Source organism: Barbus barbus, assembly GCF_936440315.1.
Source record: "Barbus barbus genome assembly, chromosome: 36".
Classification (NCBI taxonomy): Eukaryota; Metazoa; Chordata; class Actinopteri; order Cypriniformes; family Cyprinidae; genus Barbus; species Barbus barbus.
This window is the reverse complement of record NC_136714.1, coordinates 12,286,651-12,308,658: the sequence shown is the minus strand read 5'-3', so window position 1 is coordinate 12,308,658 and position 22,008 is coordinate 12,286,651. Positions and strand designations below refer to the sequence as shown.

General features: G+C 36.4%; 1 protein-coding gene across 1 annotated transcript in view; it reads right to left on the bottom strand.

Annotated features, from left to right (window-relative positions):
• Positions 1 to 22,008, bottom strand: part of LOC306856325 (sodium/calcium exchanger 1-like) — a 102,404-nt gene that overhangs the window by 6,027 nt on the left and 74,369 nt on the right. Inside the window, exons 4-6 of the mRNA XM_079395547.1 lie at positions 7,397 to 7,503; positions 2,307 to 2,431; positions 1,768 to 1,867 (exon numbers count right to left, since the gene is read on the bottom strand). Coding sequence (XP_079251673.1) covers positions 1,768 to 1,867; positions 2,307 to 2,431; positions 7,397 to 7,503 — 332 coding nt within the window. The remainder of the gene's footprint in view (positions 1 to 1,767; positions 1,868 to 2,306; positions 2,432 to 7,396; positions 7,504 to 22,008) is intronic.

Below are 22,008 nucleotides of genomic sequence, written 5' to 3'. Positions count from 1 at the left end.
CGGGGGGGTTCATGGAGGTAGAATGACGGATGGACTATTTTTAAACGATGCCCTTACTACCTTTCTGGGGCTTGAACATGTCAGTTGCATTGCTGCCTATGGAGGGTCAGAAAGTTCTCGGATTTCATAAAAAAAATCCTTAATTTGTGTTCCAAAGATGAATGAAAGTCATACAGGTTTGGAACGACATGAACGTGAGTAATTACTGACAGAATTTTCATTTTTGGATTGACTAACCCTTTAAGTTCACAACTATTTAATTTGATTTATTCATTTGTTTGTAAAGTGATTTTTGTAAGTTAAAAACAATTAAATAAAAAAAATAAAATAAATAAATAAATACTGTATATACATACTGTTTATAACAAAAGACAAAACGAGAGTATTATTGCAAAATTTAATACAGCACAATTGTTTCCCTCCTCAATTTTCTTGTTTTCATAATCGTTGAAAGCTAAATGAAAATAACATTTGATTAATTGCTCAGGCCTCGTCTACAATCTTCAGTAAGGTATAGTAATTAGAAAAAAAACATTCAGTTAAATTGATTTTAATTTAATTCTATTAGTTTTTACATAAGTTTCAGGTTTTGAAGAAAAATTTGTCTTGCTCCACATAATTGTACTCTGACAAATAACTGGTGTAAGATTAACTTTGAAACAATTTTCATTTGTAAATTGCTGGTAAATTTCACAAATAAAAAGTAAAGAGTGTAAAGACCATCGACTCTACCGTGCGACTCCACCGGGCAGGGACACCGGCAAGGGATAGTAGTAGCTTTTTATTTAATTTTTTCATTGATATGTTTATTATTGAAATGTTGTTGTTATATGCATGTGTTAATTTTATTTAATTTCTTTATTTTCTTAAATATGTGGGTAGATAGTATTTATAGAGTTGTAACTTTTTAGTTTTAGTTACTTTTTCTTATTTGTAAGTCGCTTTGGACAAAAGCGTCTGCTAAATGACAAAAGTAAAAGTAAAAGTAAAGTAAATAATTTCAAAGAATCGGCAAATAACACTGAATTAAATATGAAATTTTAAAGTGTAAGTAGCGATAGATGCTATTTACACTAAGTGCAAATAGCAATGGATTCTATTTACACCCAGTGAAAATAGCAATATATTTTAACGATATACTATTTACACTAAGTGCAAATAGCAAGATGTTTTGCTATTTATACTACTTATTGCAAATAGTGGCAATTATCTGCACCTCAGTATTGTAGCATATTATAAAACAGTACGCAATAATAACATATTGAGTGTAAATTATAGTTTTAATTCAAATCATTAAATGGATGCCACCTTATTGGGACAATAAAGCCCTCCCTACACCTACCCTAACCCTACCCGATACTTTATTTTCAACTTTTTTAGTGTTGAAAAAAAAACAATCACACGTTGGTGGGTGGAGTTAGTATAAATAGCCTTTGTCAACAAGGCAGGCTATTTGCACTCAGTGTAAATAGACACCCCAAATGTTTAAACAGGAAGACTGAAATAGTACTTTAACTTTTAAAAAAGATAGATATTTTTTTCCAGCATACTTTAAACATTAAGTATCTTCTTCTTGGCTGAGACTGTGTCATATCACACAGAATGATTCACATTCAGTGTGGACAGACAAACTGGTTGTTGCTGGAAACCTGTCACATCTTGCCTTATTGCATGGTTTTATAAGATTTTTTTATTGAATATGAATCAGTTATGTGATCCATTTCTATTTGAGCATGTGTGAACACAGTTTGGCAGAGAGACACTGACCTGCACTGACAGTGACAGCGCTGACAAACTGTTCTCTCCAGCTGCAGCTGCCCACCACCAGCGCCAGGTTAGTCTTCTTTATGAGCTTGTCGACGGTATTCTGAAAACACACACAAAGACATATATAAAAGATAAATCAAACCTAAACTCAGAAAACTGTGTCCTCGTATTAGACAAGATTTAATATGACTCTGTCTCGTAGCCCAGTGAGCACAGAGGTCTCAGCTAAACTGATTTCAGTGAGGCAGTAGGCGTCTATTCACAACCCTGTCAGAATTTCATTTTCTCCAATGTCATCCTGTCCTAATGCTTGATTGCATTTAGAGCACTGAAGATAATCGTGGAGGGAGTAGCACAGTATTTCTACCTCAAATCTCTTCTAAATCCCAGAGCCGCCTGATCCCGGTGACCTCCAGTATTGAGACTGTCACCATGGGAACAAGGAGGTGAGGATTCAGGTAGAAATTGAATGTGAGAGACTGAGCAGGTAAGACCACTTCATGAAAGCTGTTTTGTTCTTCATGATTCAAAGGACATACCTTAAATTCGTACGATTCCTCTATCACCACTTCCAGTTTGGTGTGCTCTCCTAGACTAGGGCACCCCATCTTGGCCACCTCCTCTTCCTCTGCCCCCACTGCCGGTTTGTTATCATTGGAGTCTCCTGTCAGAGCAAGACACATCGAAAATCTACTGAGCCGTAGAGTTTGTATGTGTATCACAGAGCTGAGATGGCAGAACTCTATTTACAAGAACATTCAATAAGAATGAATTGTGCCCAGTGGTAGCGCTGTTTATTTGCATGCACGATCTGCGCTTGTTGATGCGCCCAATTCACTAAAGGAATTTAGCAAATCAAGTAACTGAAAATGCAGCCAAAAATGTGTGCTTAACAATGGATTCTATTTACACTTAGTGAAAATAGCAGGATTTTTTTTAGCGATATGCTATTTAATCTAAGTGCAAATAGCTATAGATTCTATTTACAATGTTAAAATAGTAGGATTTTCTGCTATTTATACTACTTATTGCAAATAGTAGCAATTATCTGCACCTCAGTATTGTAGTGAATTATTAAACAGTATGCAATAATAACATATTGAGTGCAAATAACCGGATACCACATTTTTGGGACAATAAAGCCCCCCCTAAACCTACCCTAACCCTACCTGATAAATTATATTCAACCTTTCGATTATTTCCTTCATTTTTTATTGAAAATAAATGCCTGTCCGATGTGATATGAGATTTAGAAAGGGAGAAAAAGAAAGTTCGGCAAAAGGCAAATTTGAACTATTTTAAAAGTTTTAACAATAACTGTCAATAGATGCAAAAATAAATGAATGAATAAATAAATAAAAATAATACAAAATGTTTATAAAAATGACAAAATAGCCCCAAAAATGCATTTCGCAAAAAAATAATACATAAATAAAATATATCAGGGGTCACAGGCCCCTGAATTATTGTGACTATTATTAGGTGACAAGAAGCAGGTTTTTGTTTAGGTTTCTGAAAAACCGCAAATAAATGCATCATAACCAGGGCTCTGAACCGGTTCAAGGAACGAAAACGAAAACCGGAAACGAACGAAATTTTGACTGGAACAGAACCGGAAACAGAAACTAAATCAAATTGTATAGTTCCGAACAGAATCGAAAATTTGAAATGGCCATTAACAGGTTAATAACGTTATTTTATCGTTCCATTTAATATTTTAAATTTGCTGTCAACCAATCACGAATTTAAGTAGTACAGACTATACAAATGTGATGCTGACGCATCCAGCGAGTGAAATGCCCGCCCGTGCTCAGCTGTGAACCCTATCGCAATGGCAATTAATTCTGCTACCATCTGTTTTAATGGAAAATCTGACAGGGTAGCACAAATCGTCAGAACACCGGCGTTAGCGTTTATCCGACGTCAGTGTAAGATGGATTCAACAGATCTTACACACCAGCGGTGCTTCGATGAAAGTAAAAGCCAATAAATAATATTTTAGTAGGCTATACGTCGAGAATATGGAAACATTTGGATTCGTGCCGAGTGAGAGAGGTAGGCATCAGTTTCACCTTTAATTTGTTTTAGGAATGACGTTTTTATAGCCTATAGGCTATCCTTAAGTTTAGAGGATTTGTTGTGGAGAGAAACTAATTACTGTGTTTATTAGGGATGTGCGGGTCTAGTCGACTAGTCGACTAAACGGTACAGCTCCTACTAGTCGACACTGAAAACAATAGTCGATTACACGAGAGAGAAAAAACCCCCCAAAAAACATTTTATCATTCAAATTACCATCATTTTAACGTTACATTTTAAAACATTTTAAATAAGTTAAAATAAAACTTTTGAAAAAGAATACATATCAAAATATTTAAATATTTTTAAAAGCATATCTGGGCAGAAACTACATTTTTACCTCAGACCTCTCATGCCTTGTCTTCACGTCAGTTACAGCGAGCTTAGAATGACCACATGAAAGACCTATGCGTTAGCTTGGAGGCTAGCCAAAGCCAGCAATGTCAATCTTTCATACGTCGCTGCGGTCCGTGATCCCATGCACGCGATCTATTCTTCTAAACGAAGACCCACTTCGGTGGTGCTGCGGGATTTCCAGGCTCTTTTCGAAACTCTCTGCGTGCCTGTGACTTCAGTTCCTGCCGAGCAAGTGCAGAATCGTCTAGTCCAGTCTTTCGCCAGACCACGTTAACAAATGTGCATGGAGTAAGTAAAACTAGCATTCTTTTGTTTTTAGACAATATAGCCAACATGAAGTAAATTTTTTAAAGCCATTTTAATGCTATTCCTTGATAAACGTTCCTATTTTTTTTTACTTTTGTTTTTATATGTTGGCTAACTTTATATGAAAATGAAGAATTCTGTCAGTCTATTGATTGATTTTCCATTTCTGCATTACTCCAGCCGATCTGAATAAATAAGCTATGCACCGGTTTATGAGTGTTAGAGCCCTGCAAAATTATTTTTATATTGTAGACATCTATCCATTAGTGATGAAAAAAAAAATCCCCGCTGGTGGAAACAACAGGAGACCACACGACTGAGAGCAGCTCGATGGTGTTTAGTGTCCCGCAGCAGCAGCAGGTGACTTCAGCGCAACGGAATAGTTCTGCGTTCAAATGCACGCAATAGGCTAAAGCTTGCTGCAAAACCCCAGCAAACATAACCATGAATGTGTCTGCGGGAAATAAGGAGATATTTGAACTATTTACTAATAAACTAATGTTTTCTGAGTCCGTGTCGCAAGGATGAAGTTTCTGATCCTGACTCGCAGTCTCCTCATTAGAAGCGCCTTTAGAGAGAAATGCATCTTTATTGATTATGATTAAGATTATAATAGAGTTTTTGTTTTCGATTTTTATTTTATTTCGTTAAGTGATCATTTAAAGCTTTCTATAGATATATTTATCATGTCTGTGAGGCATGTATTCGCTCAGCTTCGGTTCATTTTTATGAAGCGCTCCTGTTCAAGACGAGACGGCAGAAAGCACATCCTGTTTGTTTTCTTTGTTTTATAAAAGAACTACCTTTTGTTGGTATTGTGAGTGCGCACAAATACAAGTAGACCCTTTACAGGTCCGAATGATGTATTATTCTTATCTTTATCAAACAAACAAACAAACAAAAAATGACGGCGTAGGCTATTTTAATTAGTTTCCACTGAAAGCAATGCAAGTGTTTGCTGATGCCTCCATGTCCAGCAGAGCGCGCTTTAGCTTCCACTCTCCGCACAAACTTAGATATAGGCTAGCGCACATTATTATTATAGCAGGTTTAACGTTTAAACATTGTTATATACTTGAACTGTTTTAGTATATCTATATATTTTATTTTAGGCAAGTCGTGATGATATGAGAAGGCTAAATTGATCAAACATAGGCTATGATCAGCTCATGCCGCTGGCCGCTTGGTCGTTACTTTAAAAAAAGAAAAAAAGTATAGGCTATTTAATGAACAAAAATGCTCCCAACGTTTTTCTAAATTAACTTAATAAAAAAACAAAACGAAATATAATAATTTTGCCATTACACACAAAACGGAACTATTTTAATAGCCGAAACAGTAGTATAAACTGTTTTAGGAGAAGGGGGAAAAAAAGGTCTCGGGTCGGAAATTCTGATAAGCTGTCGGACGTGGGCCGGGCCTAGCCTGAGCGTCTCGGGCCAGGGCCGGGCTAGGGCCTAAATTTGAGGGCCGTGCAGGGCTCTGTTGAGTGTATGCTCTTTATTTTTTCTGTTTAACGACCGCCTAATATTAAATGATGATAACGCGAGGCAAGCATAATCATGACCTATTTTTAGCAGAATTAATTGAGGGATTTGACAGTGTGATTCAAAGATTTAAGTATTTCAAGTGTAGGCTGTTATATAGACACGCACTTTTTTTAGCCATTTTTTGGGGGTTTCTAGCTTTTAGACTAGTCGACTAGTCGGATACAATACTTCCGTTTAAAGGACAGTCAAATTAGTCGTAGCGCACATCCCTAGTGTTTATAATGTTTGTAAACATTTTTGATTTACCCGCATTTTAGCCTACATCATTTCTGAATAATAGGCTAATAAAATGCAGGCTTAGCCTTTGTTTTTTTCCCTCAAAACATTTTATACAAGTAGCGTTTTTTTGTTTTTTTTACAATTTGCAGCAAACATCTTTAAAAAATTCTTTAATGTCTTTAAAGCATTAATAGATTTTTTTTATTTTGTTTAGTAGCCTACATTTAGAAATGTAAAAATCTAGAAAAGATGATGCTGTATAGCCTATTAGCGCAGCGGGTTAAGATACCATCTCTTTCTGTATTTTTTTTTTAATTTATTTTTATTTTTGTGTAAAGAAAACACAGTACTTTATTATTATTATTATTATTATTATTATTATAGGCAAAGACAATTTTAAAAAATAACGGTATTAACCGTTATTTTTTCTACTCAAACCGGTTTCGGAACGGTAATAATACAGAGGAACGCAGGAACGGAAACGTTAAAATATCAATTCTGCTCGGAGTGAACCGATTGACATTTTTTTTCGTTTTCAAGCCCTGATCATAACTGTTTACTGAATTCTTCCCTTTGTGTTTTGTTATAATCCACTGTAATTTAGGCTATCATATATGCTACAGTAGCACTACATACAAGCAGGAAATAAACCTCTCTGTGTGTCCTAGAAAAGCATCGAAGAGAGAGATTGAAAAGACAAAAGTCATCAAAAAATGTTTATGTTAATGGCTTCAACATTCTTAATTGGATTCTGTAACAGTATGGCAATTTGAAGAGCATGGGGATGAACATTAAATTGGAGCAGTTAATACATAATTAATGTGCAGAAATGGCCTAGAGATATTGCTTCAACGTGGCTGCTTGCACTGAAACCAGTTACTGCTAGTTCCTGCTCTCCCATTATAACAAGACACCCATGTAGGACCTCCACTGTCTCCCATTATTCGCTCCGTTCACACAAAGAAACCTTTCCATCAAATCTCTTTCTAAATTATTCAGGAATAGATGTGGAAGCTATTATTAATACAATATTAAACAGGGACCCCAATCAGTATTCTAATACAAAGCCACAGAGCACTGCAGATGGGAGCATGGATGTCACAAAGAAATCCACTGACCGTGTTTCTGCCCGATCTCCAGCAGCACCGGCTCCCCCAGGTGGATGGTGAAGGTTTTGTTCTTCTCATACTCCTCATCATCAATGATCTTCACCTTCAGGATTTTCCTGTGGTGGGCAAAGACATAATATTTAAATGTAGTATATTTTCAAGGAGCGTGTTATGTGAAATGTGGAGGTTGACCGTGGCAGGAAAATCTAAATAGATCATGAAGAAACACTGGGATAGCTATGCAGCAGTAGCCATTGGCAAAAGACTTAAAGAAAGAGCTGAGGAAGGCTCTTTCATGAAACACGAGCAGAATGGCTTTCTGGGTAAATCATTCATAAAGCCATTCTTATGTAGACTGTCATCTTTCAGTGGACTGCAGCAATTGATGTAGGAATTATCAATGATTTACACTGAAATTCATTCTACTTGTTTTTATGCTTAAGCCCTAAGGAGTGTATGTAACATCAATAATATTCACTGAACGTACTATTATTTAAAAAAATGATGGGTTAACTTAGCATATCTGACTTTCTTCTTTGAAAACTTTATGCATAGGGCATTTTTGAGTTATCTTGCATTATTAAGTTCATTGTTGATTCCCTCAGAGAGTTAGAAACACGCAGCAGCTCTGATTTTAAGTGACGGGGCTGCGGTACAATGTTTTTGTGCTTAGGGAGCAGGTTAGCCATGGCTAATCACCATTTGTCATTATTAGCACACACAACACTCTGGTCATGGTTGATAAACACCGTCTACAGAAAAGCTGTACAACAGCAACAAGGGGGAGGGTGGGGAGAGAGAGTGAATTTAATTAATTTAGCAAAAAAGACGGAGGCACTCCATAACCACAGTGTACAATTATGTGGTTACATTCGTTTTAGCTTGTATTCTATTTTTTGCATGTTATGAAAAATGGATAGTTCTGGTGATTTAAGCCTTTCAGTCATGCTGAAACGTACAATAGTGACAATTATGACACAAAACACCTGTTCATTATATCATAGAGGCAACTATAAAATGAGCAGGCACTACATCTAGTGGAAAGATGGTGCTTTAATAAATTTGCAAAACATTTTAATAAAAATATGAGTCCCTGGTCATTTTCTTGAGAAATAATCATTTCCTAAAAGGATAAATTCTCACCAATGTGTCACAAAACTCATTAGGCAGATGTGAATCCACACTTTCATCAAATGTTTGTCAAGAAATATGCTTTGAATGTGTTGCATTCCAGATTATGTGCTCTTTCACAGGCATCTCAACAACATGCATGCACTTTCTGAGCAGATATGTAGAGAGAACACAAAGAAATGAAGTGTGATGGACTATAAGTCACTGTATAGGCCAGTATACAGTATGTAAAACAATTCTGTTGATAAAGACTGATTATGCATTCAGTCTCTGTGTTAAACATTATCTTACATAACTGTGCAGATTCAGTTCAAAACACTGATGCTTTGTCTAATCCTGGATATGATGCATACAGGAAGAGAAGTGAACTGATCTGAAGACTCATGTGTATGGAACACGGCTCATGAATAATGAAGAGAGAAAGGCAGTTAAAAAAATTAAACAGTACTCAAATTGGTTGGCATGCTCAGGCACATCTGCATCTGCTGTGTAAACACAGTTTCCGCTGCTGTTTTGTACTTTAATCCCTCTATTACATGTTAGTACTAATCTTCTCTTTTCCCACCTCTCTTTGTTTTGCAGCCTTCATTGGCCAGATGTGTGTGTAATTAAATTCATTAGGACTTGCTCTTTATTAATTAGCCCACCGTGCTTATCCTACATGATTGTAAGACATGCTTTCAGTCCCATCCCCCTTTAACCATTTGTGACTCTGGACCACAAAACCTTCTTAAGTAGCATGGGTATATGTGTAGCAATAGCCAAAAATACACTGTTTGGGTCAAAATTATCGATTTTTCTTTTATGCCAAAAATCATTAGTATATTAAGTAAAGATCATGTTCCATGAAGATATTTTCTAAATTTCCTACCGTAAATATATTAAAACTTTATTTTTGATTAGTACTATGTATTGCTAAGGACTTCGTTTGGACAACTTTAAAGGCAATTTTCTCAATATTTAGATTTTTTTGCACTCATATTTCAGATATTCAAATAGTTGTTTCTCGGCCAAATATTGTCTTATCCTAACAAACCATACATCAATGGAAAGCTTATTTATTCAGATTTCAGATAATGTATAAATCTCAATTTCAAAAAATTGACCCTTATGACTGGTTTTGTGGTCCAGGGTCACATTTTTCTCTTTTCACACTCTTCCATCCATCCATCTATATATAAATGTTTAGCTATATATATATTACACTACAGTTAATATTTTAAAATATTTTTGATGATATTATTCAGCAAGGATGGATTAAATTGATCAGAAGCAAAAGGAAAGACGGTAACAGTTTACTTAAAGCTTTTATATATAATGCATTATAAATGGTTATTAAAGGGTAACATGCATTATAATTATTCATAATGTGCATTGCAATACATTATATCTTGTTGAAATAATTATAACTGGATTTAAAATGCATTGTGTAACAATGAATTGATTACTTATTATTTATTAACTATGGTTACAATTATTCATGAGATTGCACAATTCATTATAAGGTGCATTACAAAGCAAAATTAATGCATTAAAACTACTTTTAAAAGTTTTAAGTAAAGTGTTACCAGAAAGACTTCTTACATTTCAATTCTTTCAAGAATCCTCCAAAAATGTATTGCAGTTTACACAAAAATCCTGAGTTGGACAAGTATTTTAACAAGTTATTATAATAAGAAATGTTTCTTAAGCAGCAAATCAGCATATTAGAATGATTTCTGAAGGATCATCTGACACTGAAGACTGGAGTAATGATGCTGAAAATTCAGCTTTGCCGTAACAGGAATAACTTATATTTTAAAATAAAAAACAGTTACTTTAAATTGTAATAATATTTCACAATATTGGTGAGCATAAGTGTTTTTCAAAAACAATTAAAAAATATCCTTTTTATATTATATAATAAAAAGGATATTATAATATATTATATAATATAAAAAGAGCCTTTTTATATTATATATAAAAGAAAATGTGGTCGAAACCCATTCAAATGTAATAATTATATGATAGAATAATACGTCTACACTGCATTGTGGGTGCATTAACATTAACGTGGTCAAGTGTAAAGGTGGTCCTTGTGAGATGATTTTTTTGGCCTGGATATTGAAAGAGGTCATCAGAAGATAGGAAGATCCCAGTGGGTGCACAGGATAACAGTAGGATAAGGAAATATAAGTATAACAGAAAACAGCAAACATTAACCATGAAGTCCACATTAGCGTCATCTCTGTGACCAGGTAGCTTAACCTCATACGCTAGCTCTCAACCGTAATTAGAGCTATTACTCACCGAACCAATAGCTCCCCACCAAATAAAGAGACAGATGTGCATAAACAAAAAACTAACAAGGGACCTTAATGAGGTCTGAAACTCACACAGCTGCTCACTTCCAAATCTATCCACTTCACGCTCACATGCACGCATGCTAACAGGCATGAATACACACACGGCAGCTCAAAAGCAGAAACACTTCATGTGCCATTCAACAAGCACCCAGTTGTCATGGGGAAAATTCACAAGTTTACACACAGCCACACACACAGTGTCAACTTAATAATAAGTGAGTACATTAACAGTGTTGGCAATAAAAATATTCCCTCCATGCACTGGGCTCTCTCAAGCTGAAGAGGGTCTTTATGGAGCGCGTGTGGGCTGTGGAGATGACAGGGTGAGCGCAGGAGGCGGAACATTAAAAGCTTGGTTCTAAATGAGTCATTAAAAGCACCTTCGGTGGCGCAGCGCAGGTAAGATTCTCATGGTAAGGCGAGCACATGAGGCAGGTGTACGCACTGCATTGTATAAGACACTAAATTATGGGGTTGGCATGGCAACAGGTAGCTAGAGTGCAAGGATTGATAAAAGTATAGGCCTTAGGCAAACGAAAGACAGAGTCAGAGAGGAGGAGGAGGAGGGAGAGATAGCGAGATGGTGGCAAAGTAAAAACGGGAGGAGGGCTTGCATTCAGAAACAGAAATAGAAAGGTGAGACTGATAAAACAGTGGCCCGTTTTCTTAAATGAGTGGCATGTTAATGCATGCATGTTGTGAAAATTACAAGACGCAAGGGTAAATACGGCAGCCAAACTATCAAAGGAAGCACTGTAAGTATGAGAGAGGAAGATCAATCTCGCTTTCATTCTCTCTTTAAAAAAAAAACTACATGCAGAGACAGATCGCTTCACAAATTCAAGAGACTGGGGCAAAGAAAGGAGATAGAAGAAAACACAAGGAAAAGCTCAAGTCATGCATTCAGACAGATGCAGATGGAGAGACTCACAAGTGCAAGGAAAGGAAGAAGAAAACACATTTAGGGGTTGTTACAACTGATATGATTCCATATGAATTTCTTTTCATTGCAAAGCACAAAAGGAGCAATTTTACTTGCTCTATGCAACTGCAATGTATAGGGACTTTGAAGCTTTGTAAAGATGGTCCATATGACTCATGCACTGCATTTCAAGTCTTCTAGAGTCATGTGATGGAGAAGACAGAAATGTACTAGCTGCTGTAATTCTCTGAACATTTTTACTGTCTTTGACATGTTAACGAGAGAGGCAGTGATGTGCAATATGCAAGAGAATCGCTAATTTGAATCAGATGTTTGCAGTGATGTTAATCCAGTTCACAAATCTGGTTTGAATGATTCAACACCTAATCTGATAATCCAATTTAGGGTTAGGGTTAGGGTTAGGGTAACCCTTTACAAAGCTCATCGTTCTGAGAAGCGAGGCGTGTTCTGATTGGCCAGCTATCCTCAAGTGTATGACGGCAATGTTACGCCCCTCACCGGATTGTGATGGCGTTTCCTAACGCCGACGAGACTAAAACAATAAAACCCATTCCAAAGAAGCATTTGTTGCATCCAGTGGGGACATAATTACTGATTATAATGACTTAGATGGTCTTTTCATGCGTCGCATTGCATCGCGCCACGTAAACATTACCATGTCTGCATTTGTGATCGGAACTGCTCAAAACTCGCATTTGAATAATCAGTAGCTGAAACGTACTTACAGGCTGTGAATCAGAAGCGCCAGACTCAGGGCCGGCGCCAAGGGGGGGCATTCGCAGGCCTCTCCCCTCCTTGCTGAACGCGATCAATTTCGAAAGCGAAAGTACCGATAAAACAGGGCACAAAAGAAAGGGATTGCACGCTTTAGTGAGCGTCAGCAACTGCACGCGATCACAGATTGCACGCCCCCCCCCCAACACACACACACAACGTGATTTGTGCCCTCCCTAGAAATTTAAATGCCCCCCTGATGGAGGTGCCCTGGTACCAGCTCTGGCCAGACTGTCCTTGCAAAGCTGGAATTGCCCCACTTTACAGAAACAGCCATTGTGCAAGCCAGCATTGTAGGCTACTCTCCTGCCAGGTTCCGGAAATAGTCCTCTGTAAAATGTGCAGCACAGTGCGCACACTCTAATATTTGCGTTGTACTGCTCTGGAACAGTGTTGTAAATACAACTTAACCACTGATTTCTGGTCGTGTCCTCTTTTGGAAGCCCAAACAAAGTACTTTCACTTTCGCAACGAAACACAGCGTCTCCACGACATGGCGCCTGTGGCAGCAGCAATACTACAGCCAGAATAAAAATCACGCCCTCTTTCTTTGCGTATAGATTTGGGCGGTGTTATGAAAATCTCCCCACATCGTGACGTAGACATGTGGGAGCGTGTTTAAATGAGCCGTTTTAGGGGGGCATGGACAAGTCTTAACTTTTATAAAGAATATCTCTTTGGTTTTGAGACTTTAGTCTTTGCAACTTCAGGGATCTTATCTACGCACAAACAGCTTGTAACACTCCAAAGAGAAAGGAAAACTTGAAATCGCATCATATGACCAACACAAGACAAAGAAATCCTGTTGAATACAAGACATCAATATATAATAGATTTTGAATAAATATATGAGTATAACAAATATTATAGCCTACATATAATTTAATTATATGTACATTAACATGAATGTATAAGTATATTTAATTATACACATAAAAAAACTATACTACTAAAAGTACATGTATATGTGCTATTCATGCTGTGTATGGCACATACATCACTAAATGTTGTTACATTTATAGTATTATTAATATGGTAACTATTACTAGATGAAAGGGTTAATATAGGGAAAATGTACAATTGTTTTAAGCGTTCGATACTAATAAGAAACATTTATGTTCACAAAAACAGATCAGAACAAAATTGAGGTAAGAGCGATAAATTAATTCAAGATATATTCTCTTATTGTCTTATATTGTTTTACACAATTGTGCTTTTCAGATTTTTTTTTTTGCATTGCAGAGAGAGAGAGAGAGAAGTTAAAAATATTGAGAGAATTCGAGACAGGGATTAAAGGACAAATAGACCGAAGGACAGATTTCATAATGTAGAGGTGATTAAATAGCTGGTAGAGGAAGTGGTTTCTGCTGTGGGTCAGTGAGAGGGGCGGCAGACAGCTGAATTCAACACATGCTGGGTGAAAGCAGATTGCTGTTTAGCTTCAGGCTGCAACACATAACATCATCAATCCACTCATACTGTAACACACAGACGTCTTCATGCTGCCCTAGACTGGTTAGTGCTGATCTAAACTAGTCAACCTGCATAACCATGCTGTTCATAAAGCTGAGCAGCATGGCCTGTCTGTTAGGCTAGTTACATATTCGGTACTTTTATGCTCCACAGAAAAAAAAGATTTTTGGATGAACTAATCCATTTTTTATTCAATTTCTCATACATATACACAGCAAAACAGCATTTCCAGTACTTCAACCACCTCCAGAGTCAATAGGAGATTAACAGCTTTCTTTTTGCTTCCTTCATAAATTCTCATCCATTTTCTTTCTCATTCCCTCACCTGAGAGAAGATTTTCTGGTCTGTGTGTAAGAGACAAAAGGCCAGCATGGACTGACGCACTCCTTTATGATGCAAATAGAGGAGCTACCGAAGGTGAGACTGACAGTGGACCTACGCTGTAAATCCATTAAGATACAACCAGATGAGATGAAGTACGGACAGTGAGTGCCCACACAGAGCAGCTGGTCCTACACAATATGATAAAACTTAGAAAGAGAAAAGTGATAAAACAGTATGTCAGTCCCTTGGTTTTCTATATATCTTATTTTTCAATGCAGAAGTAAGCAATTTTTTGTGAATGTGTGAGATTCAGATTCATTAGCCCATATAAGTAAATAAATAACTAGACGAAAATAAAAAAATCAGTAAATGATAAAACTATTTTGCACTACAGTGTGTATGATTATGATTACACATTTAAATAATATAAAAATCACCAATTTGCAATATCAATCAACACAACAGACAGTTTTGTATAGTTCAAATATATACATGCCCCCTCAGATTTTTAAGCCAAATGGATTTAAAAATATATTTTTACATTTGAATATACTTCCAAAATATATTTTTACATTTGAAAATTAACTTGCACGATTATATGTAAAAAATAGCCTCGAAGTTATCATTTTTTAAACATTACTTCTGAGCTTTTAGTGACTGATTGTTGCAGATCAATCAAAACCAGCATGTGCCATGTAATCTGTGTCTCAGGTATGTCACGTTTATTTGAAGGACAAGAGAGAACAGCTTCTATTTGCAGAGATAAGCTGCAGATTTAGCTTCATGTTGTCCAGTGCTTATGTTTTAAATGATTGGATTGGATTCTGCCAATGCAGGACTTACAGGCCTAATATTCTTAATACTGGATCTGAAGACATTGCAGTAACTATTACAATGGAAGCTTAGAAAAGTTTTACTATATAATAATTATATTGTGACAACTTTGATCTTGCAGCAGAGCAAGTACCGAGACTTGCTACAGCCATACATCCACAACATGGTGCTGTGAGCATGTAAGAAATACTGCTGCTGCACATATAAGGATAGATATATCCTGCACATATAGGATAAATCAATAGGATGAGAGTTGCTGAAATCGCGTTTGGTCTCGTACTGTATCGTGTATCTTGTCAGTGTGTGCACTTGCTTGGCCATTTGTAGTTGATAAACAGGAAAGTGGGTCCAGCTGAATTGAAATGATCATTTGTTAGATTGGTATAATGAAGGTTATTATACCGCGGCAGCGGTCGCGGCAGTCGTCGTGTGAAGCCCTCCTAGTGTGAAGACCAAAGAGTGTAAAGACCATCGACTCTACCGTGCGACTCCACCGGGCAGGGACACCGGCAAGGGATAGTAGTAGCTTTTTATTTAATTTTTTCATTGATATGTTTATTATTGAAATGTTGTTGTTATATGCATGTGTTAATTTGATTTAATTTCTTTATTTTCTTAAATATGTGGGTAGATAGTATTTATAGAGTTGTAACTTTTTAGTTTTAGTTACTTTTTCTTATTTGTAAGTCGCTTTGGACAAAAGCGTCTGCTAAATGACAAAAGTAAAGTAAAGTAAAGTATATAACATACAGCAGGTAAAATAAGTATTGAACATGTCACCATTTTCTCAGTAAATATATTTCTAAAGGTGCTGTTGACTTGAAATTTTCACCAAACATCGGTAACAACCCAAGTAATCCATACATACAAAGAAAACAAAACAAATAAGTTCAGAAATTAAGTTATATGTAATAAAATGGAATGGAAAAGGGAAAAAGTATTGAACATGTGAAGAAAGGGAGGTGCAAAAAGGCATGGAAAGTCAAGACACCAGCTGAAATCTATCAGTAATTAGAAAGCAGTCCTGCCCCTTGTCAGTGGAAATTAATATTAGATGGTTCAGTCCCAACACCTACAGTACCAGGATGATGAAGAAGAATCAAGGGTGGACATTTCAGCAAGACAATGATCCCAAACACAGCCAAGGAAACTTTCACTTGGTTTCAGAAAAGATCAAAGATCAGAGTTCATAGAAGAGGCTCACAGAATCTTCCAGATTTGAAGACTGTTTGTGTGGAAGAATGGGCCAAAAGCACACCTGAGCAATGCATGCGACTAGTTTCTCCATACAGGAGGCGTCTTGAAGCTGTCATTACCAACAAAGGCTTTTGTACAAAGTGTTAAATACATTTCAGAAGTTTAATACTTTTTCCCTGTCATTACATTTAATTACACATAACTTAATTTCTTGTTTTGTTTTCTTTGTATGTTTGGATTACTTGGGTTGTTACCCAAGAATTCAAGTCAACAGCGCCATTAGAAATATATTTACTGAGAAAAATGGTGACGCTGTAAAAAACAACCTCCATATATAGCATACATGATCACCCCATAGCACAGGGATGGGCAACCTCGGCCCTGGAGGGCCGGTGTCCTGCAGAGTTTAGCTCCAACCCTAATCAAACACACCTGAAGAAGCTAATCAATGTCTTCAAGATCACTAGAAAGTTACAGGAAGATGTGTTTGTTTAGGGTTGGAGTTAAACTCTGCAGGACACCGGCCCTCTAGGACCGAAGCTGCCCATCCCTGCCGTAGCAGATCTATACAGGTGGAGCTGGGGAAGGTGGAGGGTTTTTGAAGCGCACTGTAACTGTTACAGTAAGCACTAGCTAAAAGCAAACTCATTGGCTGCCGGTACAAAAAGAGTCAATAAGCTGTGCCATATGATATTGAGTTAGATCTATCAGACTGCGCCATCTAGAGTTTCATGACAGAACTTTAGATTTGTGCTATCTTCCATACATGAAAATGCTGGCCGATCACTGGCATTCGAGTTCAGTTGCAAACTTGCTTGATTGATTACAAAAATGTATATTATATCAGGAATTGAACCCAGCTCCCATCCACAGGCTGCATGATACTCCTGCCTCTCACATTAAAATCTTATTTTAAATTGTTAAAAACAAGGTGGATTTGGGCAGCATTGTGCTGCTTAGCCCCACCGATTTCAAAATCTCATTGGTCCAAAATCACGCTTAGCATAACTGGACATTGGCCCAAACGGCTGAGACCTTTGAATGTTTTAAGAGACAAATGGCTTCTCATTGGTCAGGGCACGCTGTTAGGCAGGGCACAGTTTCTAGTCTGATGATAAATACAAAACACCAACCATGGTTTTTCTGCTTGTAATTTATAGCACAAAGCTCAATGAACTAATTTCTCACCAGGCCCGTCACAGCGAGAGCTGCTTAGAAAGTGTGCCAGACACTAATGAGAGGTTAAAAATGAGTGATTTTACTAAAAAAAAACACATTCAGCAAATGTCTGTCTGCACCTAACAAAGGCGCTGGGGTGTCATGGCTTTCTGCTTTCATAAATACTTGACTGATCTGATCAGACTCTTGAGAAATCCTGTCGGCGTCTCTCTCTTTCTCACCCCCCCCCCCCCCCCCCCCCCCCCCCCCCCTTGCATCACAGTTTGGTGTCTTTGATGTGCGGTTTAATGAAGCACAGCTGAATTAACCACCGCTCCAGATGCTAGCTGCTATACATTAGCATGCTATCTCTCCTACCCCTGATATCTGTGAAATGTTCACATTCACACTTCTGATGAGAGCATGTCTCTGGTCTCGTGAGATTAACAATTACATAGAACGAAAGCCAAGGTGGCAAGTTTTAATCCATCTTCCTCATGTAACATGTCTCCTTTTTTGTTTTCTGGTACTCCACAGGTATGATTAGAGCATCTGTTACACTCATTCATTAACTATTGATTATATTCGGCCCTGATGTTAATCTTCACCACAGTAGCTTTGCTTTTGGCCTTGGTTTTGATGTGGGAAGGCAGTGGAAAGCCTTGCTTTAATGAATATAAGTGACTGGTGTAGATGAGATTATGTCTGGTACAATGCCGACATGGTTGGTTTACCTCTGAGAAACAAAATGGAGAATTTCAGAGGTTCTCGAGGGATTGCGTCTTTGTTGAGGCAGCTTGGAGCAGCACTAAACAGCTGTGAGGCTCAGGTTTTTTTGACTAGGCCTCGGGGCTAAGACTTCGCAGTCTCGTCGGAGCTAAACATCACTATGGATGTTTTCGAGGGAAGCTTTTTCTGGGAGAGAGAAATTGGAGGAAAGTGTACCCTGTTTGGATTGTTAGAGCTGCTTTTACCAGTTATATCACATTTACTTGTTTGGGCACTAAACCAGCAGCAAGACCAGGATATGAACAGAGAGAGTCAATGGAGAGAATTTATTTATTTTTTTCAGTAGTTTTTTTCCCCTCTCAGATTTCAGTTCATGTTCACCACAAACAACGTTTTTATATTAGCAGCCTGTCAGGCAAAAAATGGAAACAAACATGCACTATTGTTTTTAAAAATAGACTATTTTGGGTAGACGCAACTGGATGCCACTTGTCATCTGGAGTTTTTTTTGTGAAGACATATTTTTAATGCTTTTCCACCTGAACATTCAACCCTAGGAATGCATCAACTGACTTGATGACTGAAAAAAGTTAGATATTAGAAATTTACACAAACATTCAAAAGTTTGGGGTCAGCTAAATTTTTTAATGTTTTTTAAACATTTTTTAAACAATTTAAAAGTAATTTTAAATTGTAATTAATGTTTTTATTGTATTTTTGATCAAATAAATGCTGCCTTGGTGAGAATATGACACTTATCAGAGAAAACTCTTACCAACCCCACACTTTTTTGGTACACAAGAAACATTTTTGTGAAATTCATGATGCAGTTTTGATGAACAGAAAGTAAAAAAAAAAAAAACAGCATTTGAAATGAAATGATCCCAAACTTTTGAACAGTAGTGTATACACACTAAAACCTAAAATAAAAGTGAATTTTGGCATCACAACATGAATTTGAAATGTGCTACACAAAAGTCTATACTGTTTGTATGAGAAAAATGAGTGCTCATACAGGAAAGACATCTAGGATGCTGGTTAGACAGACCCTTAAAAAACTCTGGTTAGAAAATAGAGCTAAGAGAATTATAACCATTGGATCCAAATGATTAGTTGGGTTTATACAAGAGAGTTCATGTGTGGTGTGAATTTGCTGTAGAATATTAGTAACAGTAAATTAGTAATAAAGGTTGTTGTACTTAATCAGCTCAATGTTGTAACTCAATTAAATATTAATACACAGCCCTGCTATCATCACATGCACACAGAAACTCAAGCCAGCATGCACTTTTAAAGGGAAAGCCTTTAAACAAGACAAAAGAGATGCTCTTAAAAGCTTTTCTCTTAAAATCCTTGCCATTATAATCTAAATCTTAATATATGCAAATTAATAAATAATAATAATAGTATAGAAAACAAAACATTTTAAACCAATAACTGTTGTTTTTACTTTTGTTAAATTATGACACTGCATTAGGTCTATAGACATGAAGTGAATACATTTTACAACAATTCAACAGCATGTTGACATTGTTTCCACATGTAATTCTATGAATGGTATTGGCTCTAAAACCATTGAAATGGTTGCAGAAGAATATCATCATGTTGTTTTAAAGTAGCATAGAGAAAGTTTGAGAGCATATTGTATAACAATATTGCATGCTGCTTATTAAGAACTAAGCGAGAAGTAGTAAAAGTGGGAAAAGACAAAGAGAGAGTGTGGGGCTTTAGGGAACAGCTCAGTTACAGAGACAAGACTCATAATTACAGGAGGGGTGTGTGTGTGAGAGAGAGATCTGAGATATGATAAGATGAAGAATGTAATTAATTTGAGCGTAGTTCTCTCTCTGGCACTGGATTCGTATACTTCTGTAATCCCTAATTGTTTAACTTAAACCATGTGGGCGAGAGCCAGACGGGGCATAGAAAGACCATGAATAAAAAAAAAATAAAGAAGGGAGGTGGGGCAGGTGCAAGAGTTAATGTTTAGCCATCAATCATTGTTTTCCTTCTTGCCTAGTAATACAGGAAAATGTAAATCACACGCATCTGTGCATGAGTGAGCCCTCATTATAGTGTCTAAGATTCTATAAGATGCTGGAAATGGGGACAGCTATATAAATAACCACAAGAGGAGAACTCTGTTTTCACCCGGCAATATTACCACAGAATTGCACTTTATTGGTGAATTATATGCAAATATTTGCAACACGTTAGTAATGGGTTCATTCTGCTTTGGCTTCGAAATGAATCTGCCTTAATCTCTTCCTTGCTTTCACATCTCCTGAAAATGTTCCTGCATCACAGTGCCCTGGAAAAACAGAAGCTTCAAAGTTCATGTCGACAGGCTCAGAAGAACCTGTGATAAAATAAAGATGATATGCGTTCAAATGGTCTATATTTGACACATGACGTGTTCTTGCATTTAACAAGACACAGCACGGCAAAAAGTTGCAGTGTTTTTATATTGATGCTTGGCACAGAGTCTCAAAACTAATGCTCTCAATTGGAAACTGTGCATTATATGTATATTACAGTATATACACTACCAAGTACTTTTTTTTTCTTTAAAGAAATTAATACTTTTATTCAGCAAGGATGCATTCAATTCAAAAGTCACAGTAAATACATTTTATAATGTTACAAAAGGTTTATATATATTTTAAATGAAGGCTTTTCTTTGGATTTTTTTCTATTTATCAAAGAATCATGAAAAAGTACATCATCAGTTTCCACTAAAATACTAAGCACACAACTGTTTTCAACACTATAATAATAAGAAATGTTTATTAAAAAATTAGCAGATTGAGATTAGTATGATTTCTTAAGGGTCATGTGACACTGAGGACTTGAGTAATGGCTGCTAATAATTCAGTTTTGCCTTCACATGAATAAATTACATGTAAAAAAATTCAAATAGAAAGCAGTTATTTTATTATGTAATAATATTAAGCAATAATATTTCACAGTATTACTGTTTTTTTTTTGTATTTTTGTATTTATATAAAATTATTGTATTTATATAAAATAAATAGAGCCTTGGTGAGAATATGACACTTATAAGAGAAACATCTTACCGACCACACATTTTTGTGGGTTGTGTATACAAATTTAGCGTGAAGGCAAAACACCTAATTTGCATTTTTAGACAAAGAAATGGATCGGCTGACACATTTTAATTTGGCCATTTCGGACTTAAGAATATTCTTTCTACAACAGATGCAATGCACTTGTTTGATTCTCCCCTTATATGTATATAACATTAACAACAGATATAGTTTTTTTTTGTAGTTCCAAGCATTCTGTTAAAGGGTCAAAAAACTACATTACCCACTCACTCATGTTCCTTAAGGCTACACATGTCTACACACTGCACTGCTGCTGGTTTCTTGTAATAGCAAAAACAAAAACTACAGAAATGTCAGTTTAAAATGTTAACCTTCTGCATAAAATCGGGCATGCACTAGCTTTATTTGGATATCTGTTCACCCTATGCAAGAATGTGATTCTTACAAACACCCCTTAAAGGGACAGTCCACCCAAAATGTAAAATTCTGTTAGAATTTACTAACCCACAAGACATTCCAAAACTGTATGGCTGTATGACATAAAATATGAAAATATTTAGAAGAATACTGGCTAAAGTCCCGCTCACACCAAGAACGATAACTATAAAGATAACGATTAATATAAAGTTCTAAAAATCGTTCTC